We start from the raw sequence: 24271 nt of genomic DNA, 5'->3' as shown, positions 1-24271 counted from the left end.
TTCATAATCACTTCTTGGAGTTTGTCAGAATTAGTGGGTTTTTGTTTGTCCACCCGCCTCTTGAGGATTGACCACAAGTTCTCAATGGGATTAAGATCTGGGGAGTTTCCAGGCCATGGACCCAAAAGGTCAACGTTTTGGTCCCCGAGCCACTTAGTTATCACTTTTGCCTTATGGCACGGCGCTCCATCGTGCTGGAAAATGCATGGTTCTTCCCCAAACTGTTGTTGGATTGTTGGAAGAAGTTGCTGTTGGAGGGTGTTTTGGTAACATTCTTTATTCATGGCTGTGTTTTTGGGCAAAATTGTGAGTGAGCCCACTCCCTTGGATGAGAAGCAACCCCACACATGAATGGTCTCAGGATGCTTTACTGTTGGCATGACACAGGACTGATGGTAGCGCTCACCTTTTCTTCTCCGGACAAGCCTTTTTCCAGATGCCCCAAACAATCGGAAAGAGGCTTCATCGGAGAATATGACTTTGCCCCAGTCCTCAGCAGTCCATTCACCATACTTTCTGCAGAAGATCAATCTGTCTCTGATGTTTTTTTTGGAGAGAAGTGGCTTCTTTCCTGCCCTTCTTGACACCAGGCCATCTTCCAAAAGTCTTCGCCTCACTGTGTGTGCAGATGCGCTCACATATGCCTGCTGCCATTCCTGAGCAAGCTCTGCACTGGTGGCACTCCGATCCCGCAGCTAAATCCTCTTTAGGAGACGATCCTGGCGCTTGCTGGACTTCCTTGGACGCCCTGAAGCCTTCTTAACAAGAAATGAACCTCTTTCCTTGAAGTTCTTGATGATCCTATAAATTATTGATTGAGGTGCAATCTTAGTAGCCACAATATCCTTGCCTGTGAAGCCATTTTTATGCAACGCAATGATGGCTGCACGCGTTTCTTTGCAGGTCACCATGGTTAACAATGGAAGAACAATGATTTCAAGCATCACCCTCCTTTTAACATGTCAAGTCTGCCATTTTAACCCAATCAGCCTGACATAATGATCTCCAGCCTTGTGCTCGTCAACATTCTCACCTGAGTTAACAAGACGATTACTGAAATGATCTCAGCAGGTCCTTTAATGACAGCAATGAAATGCAGTGGAAAGGTTTTTTTGGGATTAAGTTAATTTTCATGGCAAAGAAGGACTATGCAATTCATCTGATCACTCTTCATAACATTCTGGAGTATATGCGAATTGCTATTATAAAAACTTAAGCAGCAACTTTTCCAATTTCCAATATTTATGTCATTCTCAAAACTTTTGGCCACGACTGTATAAATGCCTATTCTGTAAATAGACAACATTGGAAACACTCTATAATTTGCAACTCATCCGCACCAATGTGGATGTCATCCGTGTGCTGTCCGCTTTTTTGTCAGGCCCCATAGAAATAACTAGGTCCACAATTCGATCTGCAAAAAATGCAAATTAGATGCAGACTGAAAATACATTTGTATGCATGAGGCCTTAGAATCATGAAGATCACATTGTTTAGTCGGTCTGCATTATTAACGGCTGAGCGGTATTGAAGGTGCTGACAATGCGGACCGACTACATAGTGCAGGCTTCATTACTTAAATTAGAGCCCGCCATGCTGTATTCAACCGCAGCACGGCTGCGTTGCAAGTGTCACACAATCATACCTTGTGGTTGTACACTTAAGTTGGGTTCAAATGTGGCTGAAAATCCTGCCAAAAAAATCCGCTGCAGTTTTTGGTGTGTTTGTGCAACAAAAAACGCATAAAAAATAACAACAAAACCGTATGTATTACCTGCATTTTTTAAAAGACAGCATATTTTACTCTCTCCATTGCAAAGAGTGACATCTGCAAAAGAAATTGTATGAATTTCAAATCCGCAATGTTGTACCTTTTCTGCTGCAGTTTTTTGGGGTTTTTTTACGTGTGGATGAGAATTCAAACATTCTCATCCATTTTACTGGTGCTGTATCACGCTGCGGATTTGTTGCCCGAAAATCCATGATGGCAAATCCACAGCTATCACATGATAAGTATCTGATTGCTGGGTCCCCACCAATCACAAGAACGAGGGTCTCTCAGTCCGCCCAGGGAGTGCAGTGGCGGTCATACACTCGTGCTGTTACTCCATTCATCTCTAGGGGTCTTCTGGACATAGGCGTGTATAGTCCTTGTCTATTTCCAGCCGTCCCCTAGAGATGACTGGAGCGGCACCAGGTCTCTTCATCGGACCCTCAGGCGTCAGGCGAATACTTTACTTATTGCACCGTATTTTCCCTTTTTAAAATGCAATTTTTTTGTGGAAATTATTACGTTGCAAATTCAGAAGTGTAGACAGTGTAATGTGCACAGGTAGATATACGCTGAGGTTAATAAGTGACTGAACTCCTCTCGCCTCTATACATGTGCAGTGAACTCGCTGCCTCATTGAAGAGTTTTGCTGAAGAGATTGTGGGACAAGCTGCAACTCAAAGACAAAGCCGTCTTAGCCATTTAATACTATTAGGATGTAACTGCGAAGCCTCTTTCACACAGTCAGTGTTTGGTCAGTGTTTAATCAGTGATTTCCATCAGTGAGGGGTCATTCACATAACTGAATTTTTGGTCTGCATCTGATCCGCATGCATTAGCATGCCATGTCCTGTCCGCATCCATATATCCGTTCCGGCCCTGCAAAAATGTAACATGTTTTATGCTTGTCAATTTTGTGGACAAGAATAGGCATTTCTAACAAAGAGCGGGATGTGCTTATCAGCATAATGCACAATGTACATGGACGGTATCCGTGTTTTGCGGATCTGTAACTTGCGGACTGGGAATTGGATACGGTCGTGTGAATACCCCATGGTTGTGACCCAAAGCCAGGTGCGGATCAAAAATACAGAACAGGCGCAAATCCTTTTATTATACCTTATCTTTTTGGAGGCTCGATTCCTGGTTTTGGCTCAAAATTAGGGATGATTGAACTTCTGTTTTCAAGTTCGGCGTACAAGGTTCGGGTTATCTAAGATTTCTGTTATGGATTCCGCTACCACGGACCATAAATAATGGTCCGTGGTAACGGAATCCATAACGGAATTCTTATATAACCCGAACCTTGTATGCCGAACTTAAAACACAAGTTCGCTCAACACTACTCAAAATTACTGATGATAATCACTGATCAAACACTGACCAAAGCACTGATGGTTGAAAGCCTCCTAAGGCTTCCTTCACACCTCAGTGAATCGTGGATGTGTGCTAGTCGTGGTCTCCATGGACCGCACGTACCCATTGATTTTAATGTGTTTATTCACACATCCACTGACCGTGGGAAAAACACGGCGATATGCACCAACTTGATCCGTGAGACAGACCAAACATGCCCACTAAAGTCTATGGATCCATGAAACGGCGGCTCGGATGCGGACCCAAACAACGGTCGTGTGCATGAGGCCTAATGTAAATGGGGAGGTCCTGAGTCTCGCCCAACAGATTATATTGGGGGACAGCAGGATCAGGTGAAGTGGGGGCTGTCAGGAGATAGTCGGGAGAAATATGTATGGCCGACCTTTTACATCCAGCTCTAGCTGTGCTAATCCCTACAGGTTGTTTGTAAGGGCAGCTACACTTTAGGGCAGTGTTCCCCAACTCCAGCCCTCAGGGCCCACCATCGGGTCATGTTTCCAGGATTTCCTTAGTATTGAGCAGGTGATACAATTAGTGTTGATGCATCAGGACTTACCTCAGGCATTCATTCTGTGGGATATTCTCAAATCATGACCGGTAGGTGGGCCCTGAGGACTGGAGTTGGGGAACACTGCTTTAGGGTATGTTCAAATAGTGACACATCTGCACATGTGGCCATCCCTGGTACTGCAACTCATCCCTGTTCACCGGTTCAGCTGCAGGACTGGCTTGTGCACAGCCATTTCAGGTCAGGTGCAAGAAAGTTAAACTGGAGACGCTTTAAGCTAGCAGATGAGCTGAAGGTACAGGAGAAGCCATGCCCCATGCCCTACATCTGCCACATAGTGCTGTTAAATACCGGAGAACACTAGAGGTAGGAATTTATTGGGAAAGGTGCAAGACGCACTGGAGTCATTGTCACAATTCTGTATGTGCTATTCAAACAATATAAAATTACACAGGTCAAGGATCAGGGCAATTATCGGGAATGAATGTTCCTATAAACCCTAATTGGCCCAAGTAAAGATGTTGCCCATCACCTGAGCAAGCAAATGCTCGTTTGTAAGGTGAGCGCATCTCTAGATTCCCCTTTCATTGGCCCCACATCACTCTATGTAAACAGGATTGTGCTGCCCACAAATAGGGATGCTGTATGGGCATGAATGATCGTAGTAGCGATCATTCATTCCTAGTCATCCTCGATCATTGCTGCATGTAAGTGAATCTAACGAGCAGGCAATGATTGGGAACAATATGAACATAAGTTCTTGATCATTGCCAGCCCGTGACAAAGAGCCCTTAGGAGGCTCCAACTCATGTCCATGTTGGAGGTCATACGATAGTTCAGACCTGTTGTAGATATCGAAAGTGTAATTGAAGAGTGGGATTGCCTTAAAAGATAACTTTTAATAGTCAATGGTTAAAATAGCAGGCCCAATAGTTTAATTAGAGACCACATACATTAGTAGTCATGCGCCACCAAATGAAAAAGGTAGAGAAGAGAGGTGTGAGGTGTAAACACTTGCTAGGAGGGTGAGTTTACGAAACATAGGGATACAGATAAAGAGGGAGACAGATGCTGGGGCTCTTCCCCTGGTATATCCCTATGTTCTAACTCAGGATGATACCCTCACTATATGTCCCTTAGTGTCCCTTGCAGGAAATAACAGTGACTGTCCAGCTTCGTCAGAAATGCAAAGGTATCACACATCCAAGGACATACAAATCATATAGTACTAAACATAAACATAGCCCCGACGCGTTTCACTGGCAGTCAGCCAGGTCATCAGGGGACCTATATGCAAAACAAAACAAAGTACACACACATACACGGTTAGAGAAGTATCCAATCCACGGCACTTCCAAGTGTGTTGGGGCTAGCCAGGGAAGAAACAGTATTGTGAAAAAACTGATACTTAGCTTTTCTATGTGCAGCGATTCAGGGTCCACTCCTCCTGCGTATGGCAGTGATGGCAGTGAGTGCCCGTGCTGGCGTTCTTTTAAACCAGCGCGGGCCTAGATAGATCCGCCACCAAGATCACATGCTCCGATCACGCGGGTCGTGACGTCACTGGTCATGAGTGCACCGCGTCACGGAGAGGAGGCACATGATCGGGACACAGACTAGACTAGAGGATGAATTTGATTTCCTTTACAAAAAATATCCGACTATACCGACCTTCTATGGCCTCCCTAAAATTCATAAGGGGGTTACACCCCTTAAAGGAAGACCCATAGTCTCCGGGGTTAATAGCCTGGGGCAAAATGTAGGGGTATACATCGACTATATTTTGGCCCCCTTTGTCAAAGCACTACCCTCCTACATCAGGAACACAGGGGACCTCTTGGGTCGCCTAGGAGGAATTTTTGTTGAAAGTGACACCTGGCTGGCCTCCATTGATGTGGAGGCGCTCTACTCCTCCATCCCACACCACTTTGGGATGAGGGCGGTGGAGACATTCCTGATGACCAGAGGATGCCAGTTGCGTGCACACAATTGTCTGATTTTGAGACTCCTTGAATTTACACTCACCTGCAACTATTTCCTTTTTGGAGGGGTCTTCTAACACCAGCTCAGGGGCACAGTGATGGGGAGCCCATGTGCCCCATCGTATGCAAATCTGTTCCTGGGCTGGTGGGAGAGGACCATGGTCTTTGGTGACCCTCTGGCCCATGTGACTGAGAATGTTGTCACATGGGTCAGATTCATCGATGATATTTTCCCATTATGGAAATGGGAGGTTGAAGATTTGCATCATTTCGTAGGTATCCTTAATATCAATGAGTTGGCCTGCGATTCACTTCAGAGAGGAAAAAAGATGCCCTCCCATTCTTGGATATTGTCATTATGAGAGGGAATCGGGGAGAACTGGTGACTAAAACTTATAGAAAACCCACATCCACCAATTCCTTGTTGAATTGGGATAGCCACCATCCCCTCCCCCTTAAAAGGGGAATCCCCACCGGACAATATTTGAGGATGAGGAGAAACTGCTCCACTGTGAACGATTACAAGCAACAAGCAGGAGACCTACGAGTTGGGTTTAAGGAAAATGGTTATCCTGACTCTGTCCTAAAGCAAGCTTATCCTGGATCCCGACATCAAACAAATTGTTGCACCAAGTACTATATGATTTGTATGTTCTTGGATGTGTGATACCTTTTGCGTTTCTGACGAAGCTGGGAAGTCACTGTTATTGCCTGCAAGGGACACTAAGGGACATATAGTGAGGGTATCATCCTGAGTTAGAACCTAGGGATATACCAGGGGAAGAGACCCAGCATCTGTCTCCCTCTTTATCTGTATCCCTATGTTTCGTAAACTCACCCTCCTAGCAAGTGTTTACACCTCACACCTCTCTTCTCTACCTTTTTCATTTGGTGGTGCATGACTACTAATGTATGTGGTCTCTAATTAAACTATTGGGCCTACTATTTTAACCATTGACTATTAAAAGTTATCTTTTAAGGCAATCCCACTTTCAATATTTATGGGTGCCATATACATTAATTTTGGTTTGACTGGTTACAACTCCAGTTAAGTGATCATTCTGTTGTAGATATCACTGCAGTCCTACATATGTGTTTTTTTTTTGCTTCCCTGACCAAATCGGGGGTAAAGCTGTTATAATGTTCTGCTCGATCTCTCAAAATTATGCAATTCAAATGATGGCCGCATATTTCTGTCTTCTCTTGTCTATCAGAGTGGGCGCTCCTTACAGCGTTGAGCAGAAGTGGAGCCATTAGCCGGGCTGGGCCCTTCAATCTGGCAGGCCACATAGCAACCATGTAGTGTGCCTTGATTGATAGTATATACCACTGTCTTTGTACCAAATTGCTGAACAACTTGTCAGCCTGGAAAGTATTAAAATCTTACAGCTCGCTGAAATGTTTCCAGTTGCTATGTAATAGATTGAAATATGGACAAAAGAGCCAAAAGATTGACTGAAAATAAGTAAAGAAACAGTAATAAATGTGAAAACATATATAAAGGGTTCCCGTGATCAGAAGCTTGTTTACAATCTGTGATACCACCAGCAATTCCCTGATATCATGGTATTATCAGGCCGGCATGCTTGGCAAGTGATCCACTAATAATATTGGAGGGCGGTAAGGAAATCCACATTCCCTGCAGCAGAACTGTCAACAAAATATATTCTCTGTTTACACCAGCCTGTGTTCTGTCAATGCGATAGTAGACACGGGCTGCCGTGTTGTGTTAACAACCATTAATATAGCCTCTGCGAAAAAGGCCTCATGCACACGGCTGTGCCCGTAATGCGACACGCAAATAGCGGGTCCGCAATAGGCGGGCACCGGACGTTTGCTCAGCGCATCACGGATGCAGACCCATTCACTTGAATGGGTCCGCAATCCGAAAGGTGCAGTGTGGAACGGAGGCACGGAATCCCACAGAAAAAATAGGATATGTTGTATTTTTTTGTGTGGTGCAGACAGATCACGGACCCATTCAAGTTGAATGGGTTTGGATCCGTCAGGCAGCCGCAAGGATAGTGCCCATGCATGGGAACCGAGGATTGCAGTCCCCAATGCACGGAACGGCCGTGAGCATGAGGCCTAAGGAACAGTCCTTTACCAAGAATACAGTCTGCAGTAAACAGCACCAGTAGGCAAAAGGGAAATTTGTATTTTGTATGCGTCTGACAGAAGCTTTCTCCTCTCTCCCCAAACATACAACCTCAGCCAAACCATGTATATAATAAGTGTATGAGGGAGTCTGGAGGGAGTCCGGCGAAATAGCTGCCGGCCAAGCGAACATTTGGCCAACAGCTATTGCAGAAGGAAGCACCAGTTGCAGAAATGATGCGCCCATCCGTGCTCACAACATTCAGGTATGTGGCCTGAGCACATTAGGCCTCTTTCACACGACCGTATGACTTTTTCTGTGTTTTGAGGTCCGTTTTTCACGTATCTGTGTTTCAGTTGTATTTCCATTTTTATTCAGTTTTTCCGTATGGCATATACAGTATACAGTAGTTACATAGAAAAAAAATTGGGCTGGCTTAAAATTTCCAATAGATGGTTCCGCAAAAACGGAACGGATTCGGAAGACATACGGATGAATTTCCATATGTGTTCCGTTTTATTTTGCAGACCCATTGACTTGAATGGAGCCACGGAACGTGATTTGCAGGCAATAATAGAACATGTTCTATCTTTTAATGGAACGGAAATAAGGAAACGGAATGCATACGGAGTACATTTTGGTTTTTTTGCGGAACCATTGAAATGAATGGTTCCGTATACGAACCGTATACGGAACACAAAATAACACCCATAAACGGAAAATTAAAACGGTTGTGTGAAAGAGGCCTTTCTCTGTTTCAGGAAAGCACTTCTTCTACAGAGACCTTGGTTCTTCTACAGAAATCAGTTAAAATTCACTAACAGGTCCTGTTCAGGCACCTCTTTTAGCACAGTTATGACTGTCCCGGGACAAACACACAGAAGCACCAAAACCATTTGTGTACCCATTTTAAACAAAAAAAAAAAAAAAAAAACATGGATCGCACATCCACATGTCACGCATCAATCTCTTGCTTCTCAGCATAATTAATAAACTGTACATGAGTACTTGGTATACTTTTTGTCCACTCCCCACGGCCTCTTATGAGTGGGTCCTCACACTATATTAGCTTAGCACCACATGTCGAGCACTGCTGCTGCAGCACCGCCCCCACAGGCAGTGGAAATCCAGCAACACCACCATTGGGGTCAGGCTAAACCCCCTTTGGCACTGGCAATCAATCCCGCAGGCGCAGCAACAACAGCCCCCATGCAGCACTGCACCATTATTTATGTATTTTACGCACTTATATAGCGCTGACATATTCCGCAGCGCTTTACAGACGTTAGCATCAAAGCTGTCCCCAATGGGGCTCACAATCTAAGCTCCCTATCAGTATGTCTTTGGAGTGTGGAAGGAAAATGGAGAACCCGGAGGAAACCCACACAAACACAGGAAGAACATACAAACTCCATTCAGATGTTGTCCTTGGTCCTATTCAAACCACTGAGCCACTGTGCTGCGCCATATGAATAGAGTTGAGCGAACACCTGGAAGTTCGGGTTCGGCCGAACTTCGCAAAAAAGATCGAGTTCGGGACCCGAACTTGACCCCGAACCCCATTGAAGTGTCAATGGGGACATGAACTTTGGAGCACTAAAATGGCTTTAAAAAAAGTAATTGAAGGCAGCAAAATGTGGTTAAGAGCATGGCAAGTGTTCTGCAAACAAATGTGAATAGGGAAGTGACTTAAAGTAACATAAAATACGTAAAAAAATAAAATTATAATCTTGATCTAGGTGGAGGAGGTCCATATGGAGTAGGAGGTTGAGGAGGCGGTGGATGTGGCGGTGTAGGTGGAAGCGGTGGTGGTGGAGGAGGAGGTAGCCAACACTGGTTTTTGGTTTTTATTTTATTTATTTTTTTGTTCAAATTTGGGTAGACCCCAAAACATTGGAAGATATAAAAAATAAAACAAAGACAAAGTGCGCTGGAGTACAACAATGGCTGGGTGAGGCTGGTAAACATGTCTATTCTGCACAAGTTACGGACAGGTCCTGTGGGATCCCTGCCAGGTTAATTTTAATGAACGTGAGTTTGTCCACATTGGCTGTGGACAGGCTGCTGCGCTTGTCTGTGATAACTCCCTCCTGCCGTGCTAAACAAACATTCAGACAATACACTGGCTGCAGGGCAGGCCAGAACCCCCAAGGCGTAAAGGGCAAGCTCAGGCCATGTGCCCAATTTGGAGACCCAGAAGTTGATGGGGGCAGACCCGTCAGTCAGTACGTGTAGGAACTGGATCAACTTATATAGAGGCTGGGTCACATGCTGCACTGGCCAATCACAGCCATGCCATTTGTAGGCATGGCTGTGATGGCTTGTAAGGGCACACTAGTTAAACGCTTGTTGATTGGCTGCCCTGCAGCCTTTCAAAAAGCGCCATTAAATCACCGAACACCGAATTTGAACCCGAACTTTTCCGGAAATGTAAAAAAAAAAAAACTAAAGTTTGGTACGAACCCGAACTTTACAGTTCGGGTTCGCTCAACCCTACATATGAACATATCTCAAAAAGCTCACCTTGCCATGTGGTCTAAGAGACTGAGGTCAAGTAGGTTTTATACTCATTTATCTCCTAATATTTGTATGGGATTAATGAAAAGATTAATCAATATACGGGGATAAAAAAAAAAAGAATGTAGAGAACCTGTTTTCCCTGCAGCAGCTCTGACCTTTTTCAGCTCGCTCCTGCTTCCACCAAAAACAATTCTGCTGCCACAAAAAAAATCCTATTTACAAGAATGAGAAGTTATTTTTGGCAAAATGTATTCTGTCCTGAAATCTGCACCAAAAATGTGCAACAGTTGCACCATATGTAACTTTGTAAGAACTAGAGGGAGGAGAACAGGAATAGTGGAGTAAAGGAATTGCCCAGAGCAAACAGTGCAGTTTGTAGTAACTACAGACAACTTCTGCACTTTTGTCTCTTCTGGTTTTCACTCTGCTGTGTCAAAGTTGCAGGAGCGCGCACAATGTAATCATAGGGTATAATACACATAGGTGACTGTGGGTCTGCCCATCTTCCACTGTCAGCAGGACAAGAAGCCGAGGGGCAGATAGGAAGGAGTAACAAATGACTCTAAACTACGCAGGGCTGACTTGTGGTCTGTAACCATGGAGACACATAGCTCTGCACAAGACCTGCATACACAAACGGTAGTAGATTTTTACTTCATTTTTTAGACCGTACATATATGATCGCAAAAGTGCACATGCCCTTTACATTGCTTTTAAAGGGCATCTGACAGCAGATTTGTCCCTATGACACTGGCTGACCTGTTGCATGTGCGCTTGGCAGCTGAAGACATCTGTGTTGGTCCCGTGTTCATATGTGCCCGCATTGCTAAGAAAAACAAGGTTTTAATATGTGCAATTGAGCCTCTAGGAGCAACGGGGGCGTTACCATTACACCTGGAGACTCTGCTCTCTCTGCACTTTGATTTGCAGGGACAGGCATAGAAAGCATCATCACGAATGGCGGATTAACATAAGGTGTTCGGGTTGGCAGCACCGGACCCGGCATCGCTGGGGGGCCCAACGCCGACCCGAACGCCCACATACTGCGGCAGGGCACGGGAGCACAAAGTTCCCTGCCCCGCCGCCAGTCACTGCCATAGGCTTCAGGCCTGAGGTCTGTGTGGTAGTATAATCAAGGCACAGGCGTGCGTGATGACATCATTGCGCACCTGTGCAGGGACGCAGTACAATGAAGATTGCGCGCCTGCGGCCTGCCTCACAGTTGCGGACACAGGTAAGTATTAGCTTTCATTTTTATTTTTTTATGTGTGTGCCAACTTTGGGGGGCAGTGGAGGACATGGAGGCAGTGTGGGGGCAAATCACTTCAGGGGGGGCAGTGTGGGGGCAGATTTTTACATGGGGCAAATTACTTCATAGGGGCAGTGTGGGGGCAAATTATTTCATGGGAGGGCAGTGTTGTGGAAATTGTTTCATGGGAGGCCAGTGTGGGGGAAATTACTATATGGGGACAGTGTGGGGGAAATTATTATATGAGGGCAGTGTGGGGGAAATTATTATATGGGGGCAGTGTGGGGGAAATTATTATATGGGGCAGTATGGGGGAAATTATTATATGGGGCCGTATGGGGGAAATTATTATATGGGGCAGTATGGGGGAAATTATTATATGGGGCAGTGTGGAGGAAATTACTATATGGGGCAGTGTGAGGGAAATTACTCTATGGGTGCAGTGTGGGGGAAATTACTATATGGGGCAGTGTGGGGGAAATTACTCTATGGGTGCAGTGTGGGGGAAATTACTCTATGGGTGCAGTGTGGGGGAAATTACTATATGGGGGCAGTGTGGGGGAAATTACTCTATGGGTGCAGTGTGGGGGAAATTACTATATGTTGCAGTGTGGGGGAAATTACTATATGGAGCAATGTGGGGAAAATTATTATATGGGGCAGTGTGGGGGAAATTACTATATGGTGGAAGTGTGAGGGAAATTACTATATGGGGCAGTGTGGTGGAAATTATTATATGGGGCAGTGTGGGGGAAATTACTATATGGGGCAGTGTGGGGGAAATTACTATATGGGGCAGTGTGGGGGGAAATTACTATATGGGGCAGTGTGGGGGAAATTACTTCATGGGGGCAGTGTGGGGGCAATTTATTTCATGGTAGGGCAGTGTGGGGGCAAATTGTTTCATGGGAGGGCAGTGTGGGGGAAATTACTATATGGGGGCAGTGTGGGGGAAATTACTGTATGGGGCAGTGTGGGGGAAATTACTATATGGGGGCAGTGTGAGGGAAATTACTATATGGGGGCAGTGTGAGGGAAATTACTATATGGGCAGTGTGAGGGAAATTACTATATGGGGCAGTGTGAGGGAAATTATTATATGGGGCAGTGTGGGGGAAATTACTATATGGTGGAAGTGTGAGGGAAATTACTATATGGGGCAGTGTGGTGGAAATTATTATATGGGGCAGTGTGGGGGAAATTACTATATGGGGCAGTGTGGGGGAAATTACTATATGGGTGCAGTGTGGGGGGAATTACTATATGGGGGCAGTGTGAGGGAAATTACTATATGGGGGCAGTGTGAGGGAAATTACTATATGGGGCAGTGTGAGGGAAATTACTATATGGGGCAGTGTGAGGGAAATTATTATATGGGGCAGTGTGGGGGAAATTACTATATGGAGCAATGTGGGGGAAATTACTATATGGAGCAGTGTGGGGAAAATTATTATATTGGGGCAGTGTGGTGGAAATTATTATATGGGGCAGTGTGGTGGCAATTTATTTCATGGTAGGGCAGTGTGGGGGCAAATTGTTTCATGGGAGGGCAGTGTGGGGGAAATTACTATATGGGGCAGTGTGGGGGAAATTACTATATGGGGGCAATGTGGGGGAAATTACTATATGGGGCAGTGTGGGGGAAATTACTATATGGGGCAGTGTGGGGGGAAATTACTATATGGGGCAGTGTGGGGGAAATTACTTCATGGGGGCAGTGTGGGGGCAATTTATTTCATGGTAGGGCAGTGTGGGGGCAAATTGTTTCATGGGAGGGCAGTGTGGGGGAAATTACTATATGGGGGCAGTGTGGGGGAAATTACTGTATGGGGCAGTGTGGGGGAAATTACTATATGGGGGCAGTGTGAGGGAAATTACTATATGGTGGAAGTGTGAGGGAAATTACTATATGGGGCAGTGTGGTGGAAATTATTATATGGGGCAGTGTGGGGGAAATTACTATATGGGGCAGTGTGGGGGAAATTACTATATGGGGCAGTGTGGGGGGAAATTACTATATGGGGCAGTGTGGGGGAAATTACTTCATGGGGGCAGTGTGGGGGCAATTTATTTCATGGTAGGGCAGTGTGGGGGCAAATTGTTTCATGGGAGGGCAGTGTGGGGGAAATTACTATATGGGGGCAGTGTGGGGGAAATTACTGTATGGGGCAGTGTGGGGGAAATTACTATATGGGGGCAGTGTGAGGGAAATTACTATATGGGGGCAGTGTGAGGGAAATTACTATATGGGGCAGTGTGAGGGAAATTACTATATGGGGCAGTGTGAGGGAAATTATTATATGGGGCAGTGTGGGGGAAATTACTATATGGTGGAAGTGTGAGGGAAATTACTATATGGGGCAGTGTGGTGGAAATTATTATATGGGGCAGTGTGGGGGAAATTACTATATGGGGCAGTGTGGGGGAAATTACTATATGGGTGCAGTGTGGGGGGAATTACTATATGGGGGCAGTGTGAGGGAAATTACTATATGGGGGCAGTGTGAGGGAAATTACTATATGGGGCAGTGTGAGGGAAATTACTATATGGGGCAGTGTGAGGGAAATTATTATATGGGGCAGTGTGGGGGAAATTACTATATGGAGCAATGTGGGGGAAATTACTATATGGAGCAGTGTGGGGAAAATTATTATATTGGGGCAGTGTGGTGGAAATTATTATATGGGGCAGTGTGGTGGCAATTTATTTCATGGTAGGGCAGTGTGGGGGCAAATTGTTTCATGGGAGGGCAGTGTGGGGGAAATTACTGTATGGGGCAGTGTGGGGGAAATTACTATATGGGGGCAGTGTGAGGGAAATTACTATGTGGGGGCAGTGTGAGGGAAATTACTATATGGGGGCAGTATGAGGGAATTACTATATGGGGCAGTGTGGGGGGAAATTACTATATGAGGGCAGTGTGGGGGAAATTACTATATGGGGCAGTGTGGGGGCAAATTATTTCATGGTAGGGCAGTGTCGGGGCAAATTTTTTCATGGTAGGGCAGTGTGGGGGCAAATTGTTTCATGGGAGGGCAGTGTGGGGGCAAATTACTATATGGGGGCAGTGTGGGGGAAATTACTATATGGTGCAGTGTGCAGATAATGTAGTAGATGTTCCCTGCAGTCCTATGTCACATCCCACATAACACAATAATTCACTGTGTTATGTGGGGTGTTACATAGGACTGCAGGTAACATCTATGACATCTGTACTCAGAGAGTTATGAGATGGTGGGGGCCCGACTCCTGGCCCCCCGCCAATCAGCTCTTTGAGGAGACCGCGATGTCCCAGTGAGCCCCGCAGCCTCTTTGCTCCTTATCAAGCATAGTTCTGTCCATTTGATAGCACTGTGCTTGGTATTGCAGCTCAGCCCCATTCACGCGGATGGGACTGAGCTGCACCTCGGCCACGTGAACGATGAATAGGATGTCATATGGCCTAGGAAGAGACTGTGGCGCTCACGATTTTTTTTAAACTAAAATGGAGGGAGGGGCCCAAGTTGGGTGGACAGCCCCGGGCCTATCATGCACTTGATCCGCCCCTGATCATCACATCTGGCCCTGCCCATCAAAGTGAAGAGGCTGTGGCAAGTGCAGAGAGAGCAGAGCCTCTATGTGTAATGACAACGCCCCCGTTGCTCCTAGAGGCTCATTTGCATATATTAAAACATATTTCTCAGCAATGCGGACACATACAGCCAGGTCCATAAATATTGGGACATCAACACAATTCTAACATTTTTGGCTCTATACACCACCACAATGGATTTGAAATGAAACGAACAAGATGTGCTTTAACTGCAGACTGTGAGCTTTAATTTGAGGGTATTTACATCCAAATCAGGTGAACGGTGCAGGAATTACAACAGTTTGCATATGTGCCTCCCACTTTTTAAGGGACCAAAAGTAATGGGACATAATAATAATCATAAATCAAACTTTAACTTTTTAATACTTGGTTGCAAATCCTTTGCAGTCAATTACAGCCTGAAGTCTGCAATGCATAGACGCTGGGTTTCATCCCTGGTGATGCTCTGCCAGGCCTCTACTGCAACTGTCTTCAGTTCCTGCTTGTTCTTGGGGCATTTTCCCTTCAGTTTTGTCTTTAGCAAGTGAAATGCATGCTCAACCGGATTCAGGTCAGGTGATTGACTTGGCCATTGCATAACATTCCACTTCTTTCGCTTAAAAAACTCTTTGGTTGCTTTTGCAGTATGCTTTGGGTCATTGTCCATCTGCACTGTGAAGCGCCGTCCAATGAGTTCTGAAGCATTTGGCTGAATATGAGCAGATAATATTGTCCGAAACACTTCAGAATTCATCCTGCTGCTTTTGTCAGCAGTCACATCCTCAATAAATACAAGAGAACCAGTTCCATTGGCAGCCATACATGCCCACGCCATGACACTACCACCACCATGCTTCACTGATGAGGTGGTATGCTTAGGATCATAAGCAGTTCCTTTCCTTCTCCATGCTCTTCTCTTCCCATCACTCTGGTACAAGTTGCTCTTGGTCTCATCTGTCCATAGGATGTTGTTCCAGAACTGTGAAGGCTTTTTTAGATGTCGTTTGGTAAACTCTAATCTGGCCTTCCTGTTTTTGAGGCTCACCAGTGGTTTACATCTTGTGGTGAACCCTCTGTATTCACTCTGGTGACGTCTTCTCTTGATTGTTGACTTTGACACTCATACACCTACCTCCTGGAGAGTGTTCTTGATCTGGCCAACTGTTGTGAAGGGTGTTTCCTTCACCAGGGAAAGAATTCTTCGGACATCCACCACAGTTGTTTTCTGTGGTCTTCAAGGTCTTTTCGTGTTGTTGTGAGATCACCGGTGCGTTCCTTCTTTTTAGGAATGTTCCAAACAGTTGTTTTGGCCGCGCCTAATGTTTTTGCTATCTCTCTGATGGGTTTGTTTTGTTTTTTCAGCCTAATGATGGTTTGCTTCACTGATAGTGACAGCTCTTTGGATCTCATATTGAGAGTTGACAGCAACAGATTCCAAATGCAAATAGCACACGTGAAATGACCTCTGGACCTTTTATCTGCTCATTGTAATTGGGATAATGAGGGAATAACACACACCTGGCCATGGGACAGCTGAGAAGCCAATTGTCCCATTACTTTTGGTCCCTTAACAAGTGGGAGGCACATATGCAAACTGTTGTAATTCCTACACCGTTTACCTGATTTGGTTGTAAATACCCTCAAATTAAAGCTGACAGTCTGCAGGTAAAGCACATCTTGTTTGTTTCATTTCAATTCCATTGTGGTGGTGTATAGAGCCCAAGATGTTAGAATTGTGTTGATGTCCCGATATTTATGGACCTGACTGTATGACCATGGGACCAACACAGATGCCTTCAGCTGCCAAGCGCACATGTAACAGGTCAGCCAGTGTCATGGCCTTCAAGATACAAAAAGTCTTGTTTTAATATTATCATGTATTTTCTAGTTACAGTGACAGAACCTGTGACATATAAGACTTTAATACTTATGAACTATCCTTATCAATATCAGATTGGTGGGGCTACGACACCCAGACCCCCACTGATCAGCTGCTAGCTCCATACACTGTGACAGTTCCAGTGGCCGAGGCCCCTTCTAGCAGCTGATGGGTGGAGGTCCAGGGTACGGACCCCCACCAACCTGATACAGGTTATCCATATCAAAGTCTCATCCTGCACTTTATAGATCTAGCATAGGCAGGAGGTTTGGACAGAATACACTGAGCAAATATCTTGAGGTGAAACATTTATTGCAACTTCCTATCCTCAAAATCTGATACAGGAGCCCAGTGTGATTATCTAACCGCTCCTCTATGGACGGCATACCCTTGCACATGTAGTTCTGACCTTTTTTTAGCTCTCTCCCTTAAGAAGATTACACTAGGGCTCAGAGTTCACCCCACAGCAACAGATTTAATCATGGATAGCTCCTGCACACAAGCCTCAAATACAATAGTCATGTAAAAACAAATATTCGGTAATGACGACAACGACATTGACTGAGAGGTTTCCTCAAATAACTGGAAGTGCCAAAAAATGGTGCTGACCATCGTGATCCATAGTCCCCACCCCCACCAGGCACCAGGCTTAGTGCTGATGAACTGAGTCATGCCAGCTGGATTATGCCAGTCCACGTAATGCAATCTGTGGCTTCAGTTTATTTGTGTGGTATATAAAGGAATATATATACTGGATAGATAGATAGATAGATAGATAGATAGATAGATAGATAGATAGATAGATAGATAGATAGATAGATAGATAGATAGATAGATAGATAGATAGATAGATAGATAATAGATTATAGATAGATAGATAGATAATAGATTATAGATAGATAGATAGATAGATAGATAGATAGATAGATATGATAGATAGATAGATAGATAGATAGATAGATAGATAGATAATAGATTATAGATAGATAGATAATCACTACTGTATGAATGTCTGTGTATTTCTATATCTGTATGTACAGTATATATATGTTCTGGTATAACAACTTTTAAAGTCTACTTCCCCTAAAAATCCTTGAGTCCTTGACATGTCCTCTTATATCAGGAATTCTATATAGCCACGTTTTACGTTATATCTGTTTGTGGGAAAGCTGGATGACAGTTATCATAGCAGCCAGTTATAGCTCGTACCGTTGTTCTCACCCGGCTTTCCAGGTGTCCTGAATAGCAAATCTAAGAATGAAACAATACGACCCTAACTCTTGTATTTTTGAATATATAATTTGGCAAGTTTGCCGTTGAGGGCCCTAGGAAACCTGGATACTCACGGCTATTGCTGATTTATGGTGTGTTGTGACACTTAGGCCTCATGCACACGGATGGCGTCCGTGTGCGTTCCGCAATTTGCGTAACGGCACGGACAGCCTTTAATATAGCCGCCTATTCTTGTCCGCAAAGCGCGGAGAAGAATAGGACAGGTAATATTTTTTTTTGTGGACCATGGAACGGAGCAAACGGATGCGGACAGCACACGGAGTGAAGTGAATGGGTCCGCATCCAAGCCACCAAAACTGCGGCTCGGATGCGGACCAAAACAACGGCCGTGTGCATGAGGCCTTAATAGTATATTAGCACACACTGATTACGTTAATATCTGGGGTAAGTAAATATCACGTGCAATATTCCCTCATAGATCAGACCATAGAGGGATAGAAAAGAGATTCTGAACTCTGCTACATGACCAAGAGAAAGGAGAGAAGAAGAGGAGGATATCCATGTTCTGATACGCCAGGGTCTGACACTATGTATATACTGCACATATGTAAATAGAATATACAGTATGTCAGGTGTATATATACCATGCAGATAAATAACGTCTACTCACATATGCATACGTACAGATGAATGAATAGATTGCAATCCAGTGTGCATATTATTTTTATGAGTTTATGTTTATACAGTAACGTACAGTGTGTATAGTTAATGTATGACACTGCATAGTATAATATATATAATGCAGGAATATATACTAAATTATATACAGCTACATTCAATACACATGTACATATATTGTATCCTTATATACTACATGTATATACAGTGTATCCATGTATAGTGTATGTATAAATACTGCATCCGTGTATAGTGCATCCATGTAAATGTATACTGCATACATAGTATATTCAAATGTACTACATGAATATGTGAATTTATATATAGTTCATGCATGTATAATGTACTGTATACTAGTACAATATATAAAAATGTGCGTATCCCTCTTTATCACATGTATATAATGTGTAATCCTGTGCAATACATGTATATATAGTGTATAGTGCATCCATGTATATGTATAGTGTATAGTGCATCCATGTATATATATAGTGTATAGTGCATCCATGTATATGTATAGTGTATTCATAAATAGTATGTGCATGCATAGTACATTCAAATGCAGTATATATATAGTACAATATACGAAAATATGTGTATTCCTGTACAATACATGTACTGTATATACAGTGTATCCTTGTATATAACATGTATCTAATTTGTAATACTGTACATGTATGTATAGTGTATATTTGTACAATCCATGTATATATAGTGTATCTCTGTACAATACATGTATATATAGTGTATCTCTGTACAATACATGTATATATAGTGTATCTCTGTACAATACATGTATATATAGTGTATACCTGGATGGTATATGTATATACCTGCACAGTAAATGTATATATAGTGTATCCCTGTACAGTACATGTATATATAGTGTATCCCTGTACAATCCATGTATATATAGTGTATCCCTGTACAATACATGTATATATAGTGTATCCCTGTACAATACATGTATATATAGTGTATCCCTGTACAATACATGTATATATAGTGTATCCCTGTACAATACATGTATATATAGTGTATCTATGTACAATCCATGTATATATAGTGTTTCCCTGTACAATACATGTATATATAGTGTATCCCTGTACAGTACATGTATATATAGTGTATCCCTGTACAATACATGTATATATAGTGTATCCCTGTACAATACATGTATATATAGTGTATCCCTGTACAATACATGTATATATAGTGTATCCCTGTACAATACATGTATATATAGTGTATACCTGTACAGTATATGTATAAACAGTGTATACCTGCACAGTAATTGCATATGTAGTGTATCCCTGTATATAACATGTATCTAATGTGTAATACTGTACATGTATGTATAGTGTATATTTGTACAATACATGTATATATAGTGTATCTCTTTACAATGCATATATATATATATATATATATATTGTTTTTATCCCTGTACTATACATGTATATATAGTGGATACCTGTATCGTATATGTATATACAGTGTATATCTGCACAGTAAATGTATATATAGTGTATCCCTGTACAATACTTTTATATATAGTGTATCCCTGTACAATACATTTATATATAGTGTATCTCTTTACAATGCATATATATATATATATATATAGTTTTTATCCCTGTACAATACATGTATATACAGTGTATACCTGCACAGTAAATGTATATATAGTGTATCTCTGTGCAATACATGTATATATAGTGTATCTATGTACAATCCATGTATATATAGTGTTTCCCTGTACAATACATGTATATATAGTGTATCCCTGTACAGTACATGTATATATAGTGTATCCCTGTACAATACATGTATATATAGTGTATCTCTGTACAATACATGTATATATAGTGTATCCCTGTACATTACATGTATATATAGTGTATCCCTGTACAATACATGTATATATAGTGTACCCCTGTACAATACATGTATATATAGTGTATACCTGTACGGTATATGTATATATAGTGTATCTATGTACTAATATATATATATATATATATATATATATATATATAGTGTATCTCTGTACAATACATGTATATATAGTGGATTAGTGGATACCTGTATGGTATATGTATATACAGTGTATACCTGCACAGTAAATGTATATATAGTGTATCCCTGTACAATACATTTATATATAGTGTATCTCTGTACAATACATGTATATATAGTGTATCTCTGTACAATACATGTATATATAGTGTATCTCTGTACAATATATATATATATAGTGTATCTCTGTACAATACATGTATATATAGTGGATTAGTGGATACCTGTATGGTATATGTATATACAGTGTATACCTGCACAGTAAATGTATATATAGTGTATCCCTGTACAATACATGTATATATAGTGTATCCCTGTACAATACATGTATATATAGTGTATCCCTGTACAATATATATATATATATATATATATAGTGTATCCCTGTACAGTACATGTATATATATATATAGTTTTTATCCCTGTACAATACATGTATATATAGTGGATACCTGTACAATACATGTATATATAGTGTATCTATGTACAATACATGTATATATAGTGGATACCTGTATGGTATATGTATATACAGTATATAATTGCACAGTAAATGTATATATAGTGTATCCCTGTACAATACATGTATATATAGTGTATCCCTACACAGTAAATGTATATATAGTGTATCCCTGTACAATACATGTATATATAGTGTATCCCTGTACAATACATGTATATATAGTGTATCCCTGTACAATACATGTATATATAGTGTATCCCTGTACAATACATGTATATATAGTGTATCCCTGTACAATACATGTATATATAGTGTATACCTGTACAGTATATGTATAAACAGTGTATACCTGCACAGTAATTGCATATGTAGTGTATCCCTGTATATAACATGTATCTAATGTGTAATACTGTACATGTATGTATAGTGTATATTTGTACAATACATGTATATATAGTGTATCTCTTTACAATGCATATATATATATATATATTGTTTTTATCCCTGTACTATACATGTATATATAGTGGATACCTGTATCGTATATGTATATACAGTGTATATCTGCACAGTAAATGTATATATAGTGTATCCCTGTACAATACATTTATATATAGTGTATCTCTTTACAATGCATATATATATATATATATATATATATATAGTTTTTATCCCTGTACAATACATGTATATACAGTGTATACCTGCACAGTAAATGTATATATAGTGTATCTCTGTGCAATACATGTATATATAGTGTATCTATGTACAATCCATGTATATATAGTGTTTCCCTGTACAATACATGTATATATAGTGTATCTCTGTACAATACATGTATATATAGTGTATCCCTGTACATTACATGTATATATAGTGTACCCCTGTACAATACATGTATATATAGTGTATCCCTGTACAATACATGTATATATAGTGTATACCTGTACGGTATATGTATATATAGTGTATCTATGTACTAATATATATATATATATAGTGTATCTCTGTACAATACATGTATATATAGTGGATTAGTGGATACCTGTATGGTATATGTATATACAGTGTATACCTGCACAGTAAATGTATATATAGTGTATCCCTGTACAATACATTTATATATAGTGTATCTCTGTACAATATATATATATATAGTGTATCTCTGTACAATATATATATATATATAGTGTATCTCTGTACAATACATGTATATATAGTGGATTAGTGGATACCTGTATGGTATATGTATATACAGTGTATACCTGCACAGTAAATGTATATATAGTGTATCCCTGTACAATACATGTATATATAGTGTATCCCTGTACAATACATGTATATATAGTGTATCCCTGTACAATATATATATATATATATATATAGTGTATCCCTGTACAGTACATGTATATATATATATAGTTTTTATCCCTGTACAATACATGTATATATAGTGGATACCTGTACAATACATGTATATATAGTGTATCTATGTACAATACATGTATATATAGTGGATACCTGTATGGTATATGTATATACAGTATATAATTGCACAGTAAATGTATATATAGTGTATCCCTGTACAATACATGTATATATAGTGGATACCTGTATGGTATATGTATATACAGTATATAATTGCACAGTAAATGTATATATAGTGTATCCCTGTACAATACATGTATATATAGTGTATCCCTACACAGTAAATGTATATATAGTGTATCCCTGTACAATACATGTATATATAGTATATACCTGCACAGTAAATGTATATACAGTGTATCTCTGTACAATACATGTATATATAGTGTATCTCTGTACAATACATGTATATATAGTGTATCCCTGCACAATACATTTATATATAGTGTATCTCTTTACAATGCATATATATATATAGTTTTTATCCCTGTACAATACATGTATATATAGTGTATCTATGTACAATATATATATATAGTGTATCTCTGTACAATACATGTATATATAGTGGATACCTGTATGGTATATGTATATACAGTATATAATTGCACAGTAAATGTATATATAGTGTATCCCTGTACAATACATGTATAGTATTTACCTGCACAGTAAATGTATATACAGTGTATCTCTGTATATCACATGTATATAATGTGTAATCCTGTGCAGTACATGTACACATAGTATATTCCTGTATGGTGCATGCATATATAATGTCTCAATGTACAGTTAATGTATACATAATGTATCTGTGCAAGTATATATAGTGTATTCCTGTACAATAATTGTATATATAGTGTGTATATATATATAATGAACAGCTCTGTCTGCTCCACGCGCCGCCTGTAACCTTTTCATTCAGTCCCTGGAGCTGGTGATAGGTTCGGTACCTGTGCACAAGGTGGCTGCTCCCAGCAGCAGGAGTACCGTCATGGTCCGGGGCAAGGGAGGGAGCCCGGAGGTCAGCATGGTGCCCACTCATCTGCAGGCAGTTGCCTTCCCCGGCTGGGTCAGATGAGATATCCGAGCGGAGGAGCAGGACGCTGGGGCAGCAGCAGGACTGGAGCTCCCGGGCACTTTCCAAGCTCTGATCACATCCAGCAACTCCTCCTCCTCCTCCAGCCTGAACTGTCACATGAGGCCGGCTGTCACTTGTCACCCCCTGCCTGTCATCAGCTCACTACAGACTCATGCTGAAGTTGGCGTCTTATTCAGGAGAAATGTATTTTCCTTTTTTACTGCTTCAGTAGCTATGGAGAACATATCAAGCACAGGACTGAGGGGAACGTTGAAAGCAGCCTGGGGAAAAAAAACTGCCACCAAATAGCACCATTCTGTGCCCACATACAGATAGTCATGTCCTGCACCAAATCC

The 24271-nt window shown here is 41.7% G+C and overlaps 1 protein-coding gene across 2 annotated transcripts in view; it reads right to left on the bottom strand.

Annotated features, from left to right (window-relative positions):
• Positions 1-23984, bottom strand: part of ACVR1C (activin A receptor type 1C) — a 96612-nt gene extending 72628 nt beyond the window's left edge. For both annotated transcript variants that reach the window (XM_040439777.1, XM_040439778.1), the window contains exon 1: positions 23788-23984. In XM_040439777.1, the coding sequence (XP_040295711.1) occupies positions 23788-23866 (79 nt within the window). In that variant the 5' untranslated portion in view covers positions 23867-23984. The remainder of the gene's footprint in view (positions 1-23787) is intronic.
• Between the last annotated feature and the right edge of the window lie 287 nt (positions 23985-24271).

The sequence above is a fragment of the Bufo bufo genome, chromosome 7 (genome assembly GCF_905171765.1).
Source record: "Bufo bufo chromosome 7, aBufBuf1.1, whole genome shotgun sequence".
Lineage (NCBI taxonomy): Eukaryota > Metazoa > Chordata > Amphibia > Anura > Bufonidae > Bufo > Bufo bufo.
Note: the sequence above shows the minus strand (reverse complement) of the source record. Positions and strands in the feature narration are given on the sequence as shown.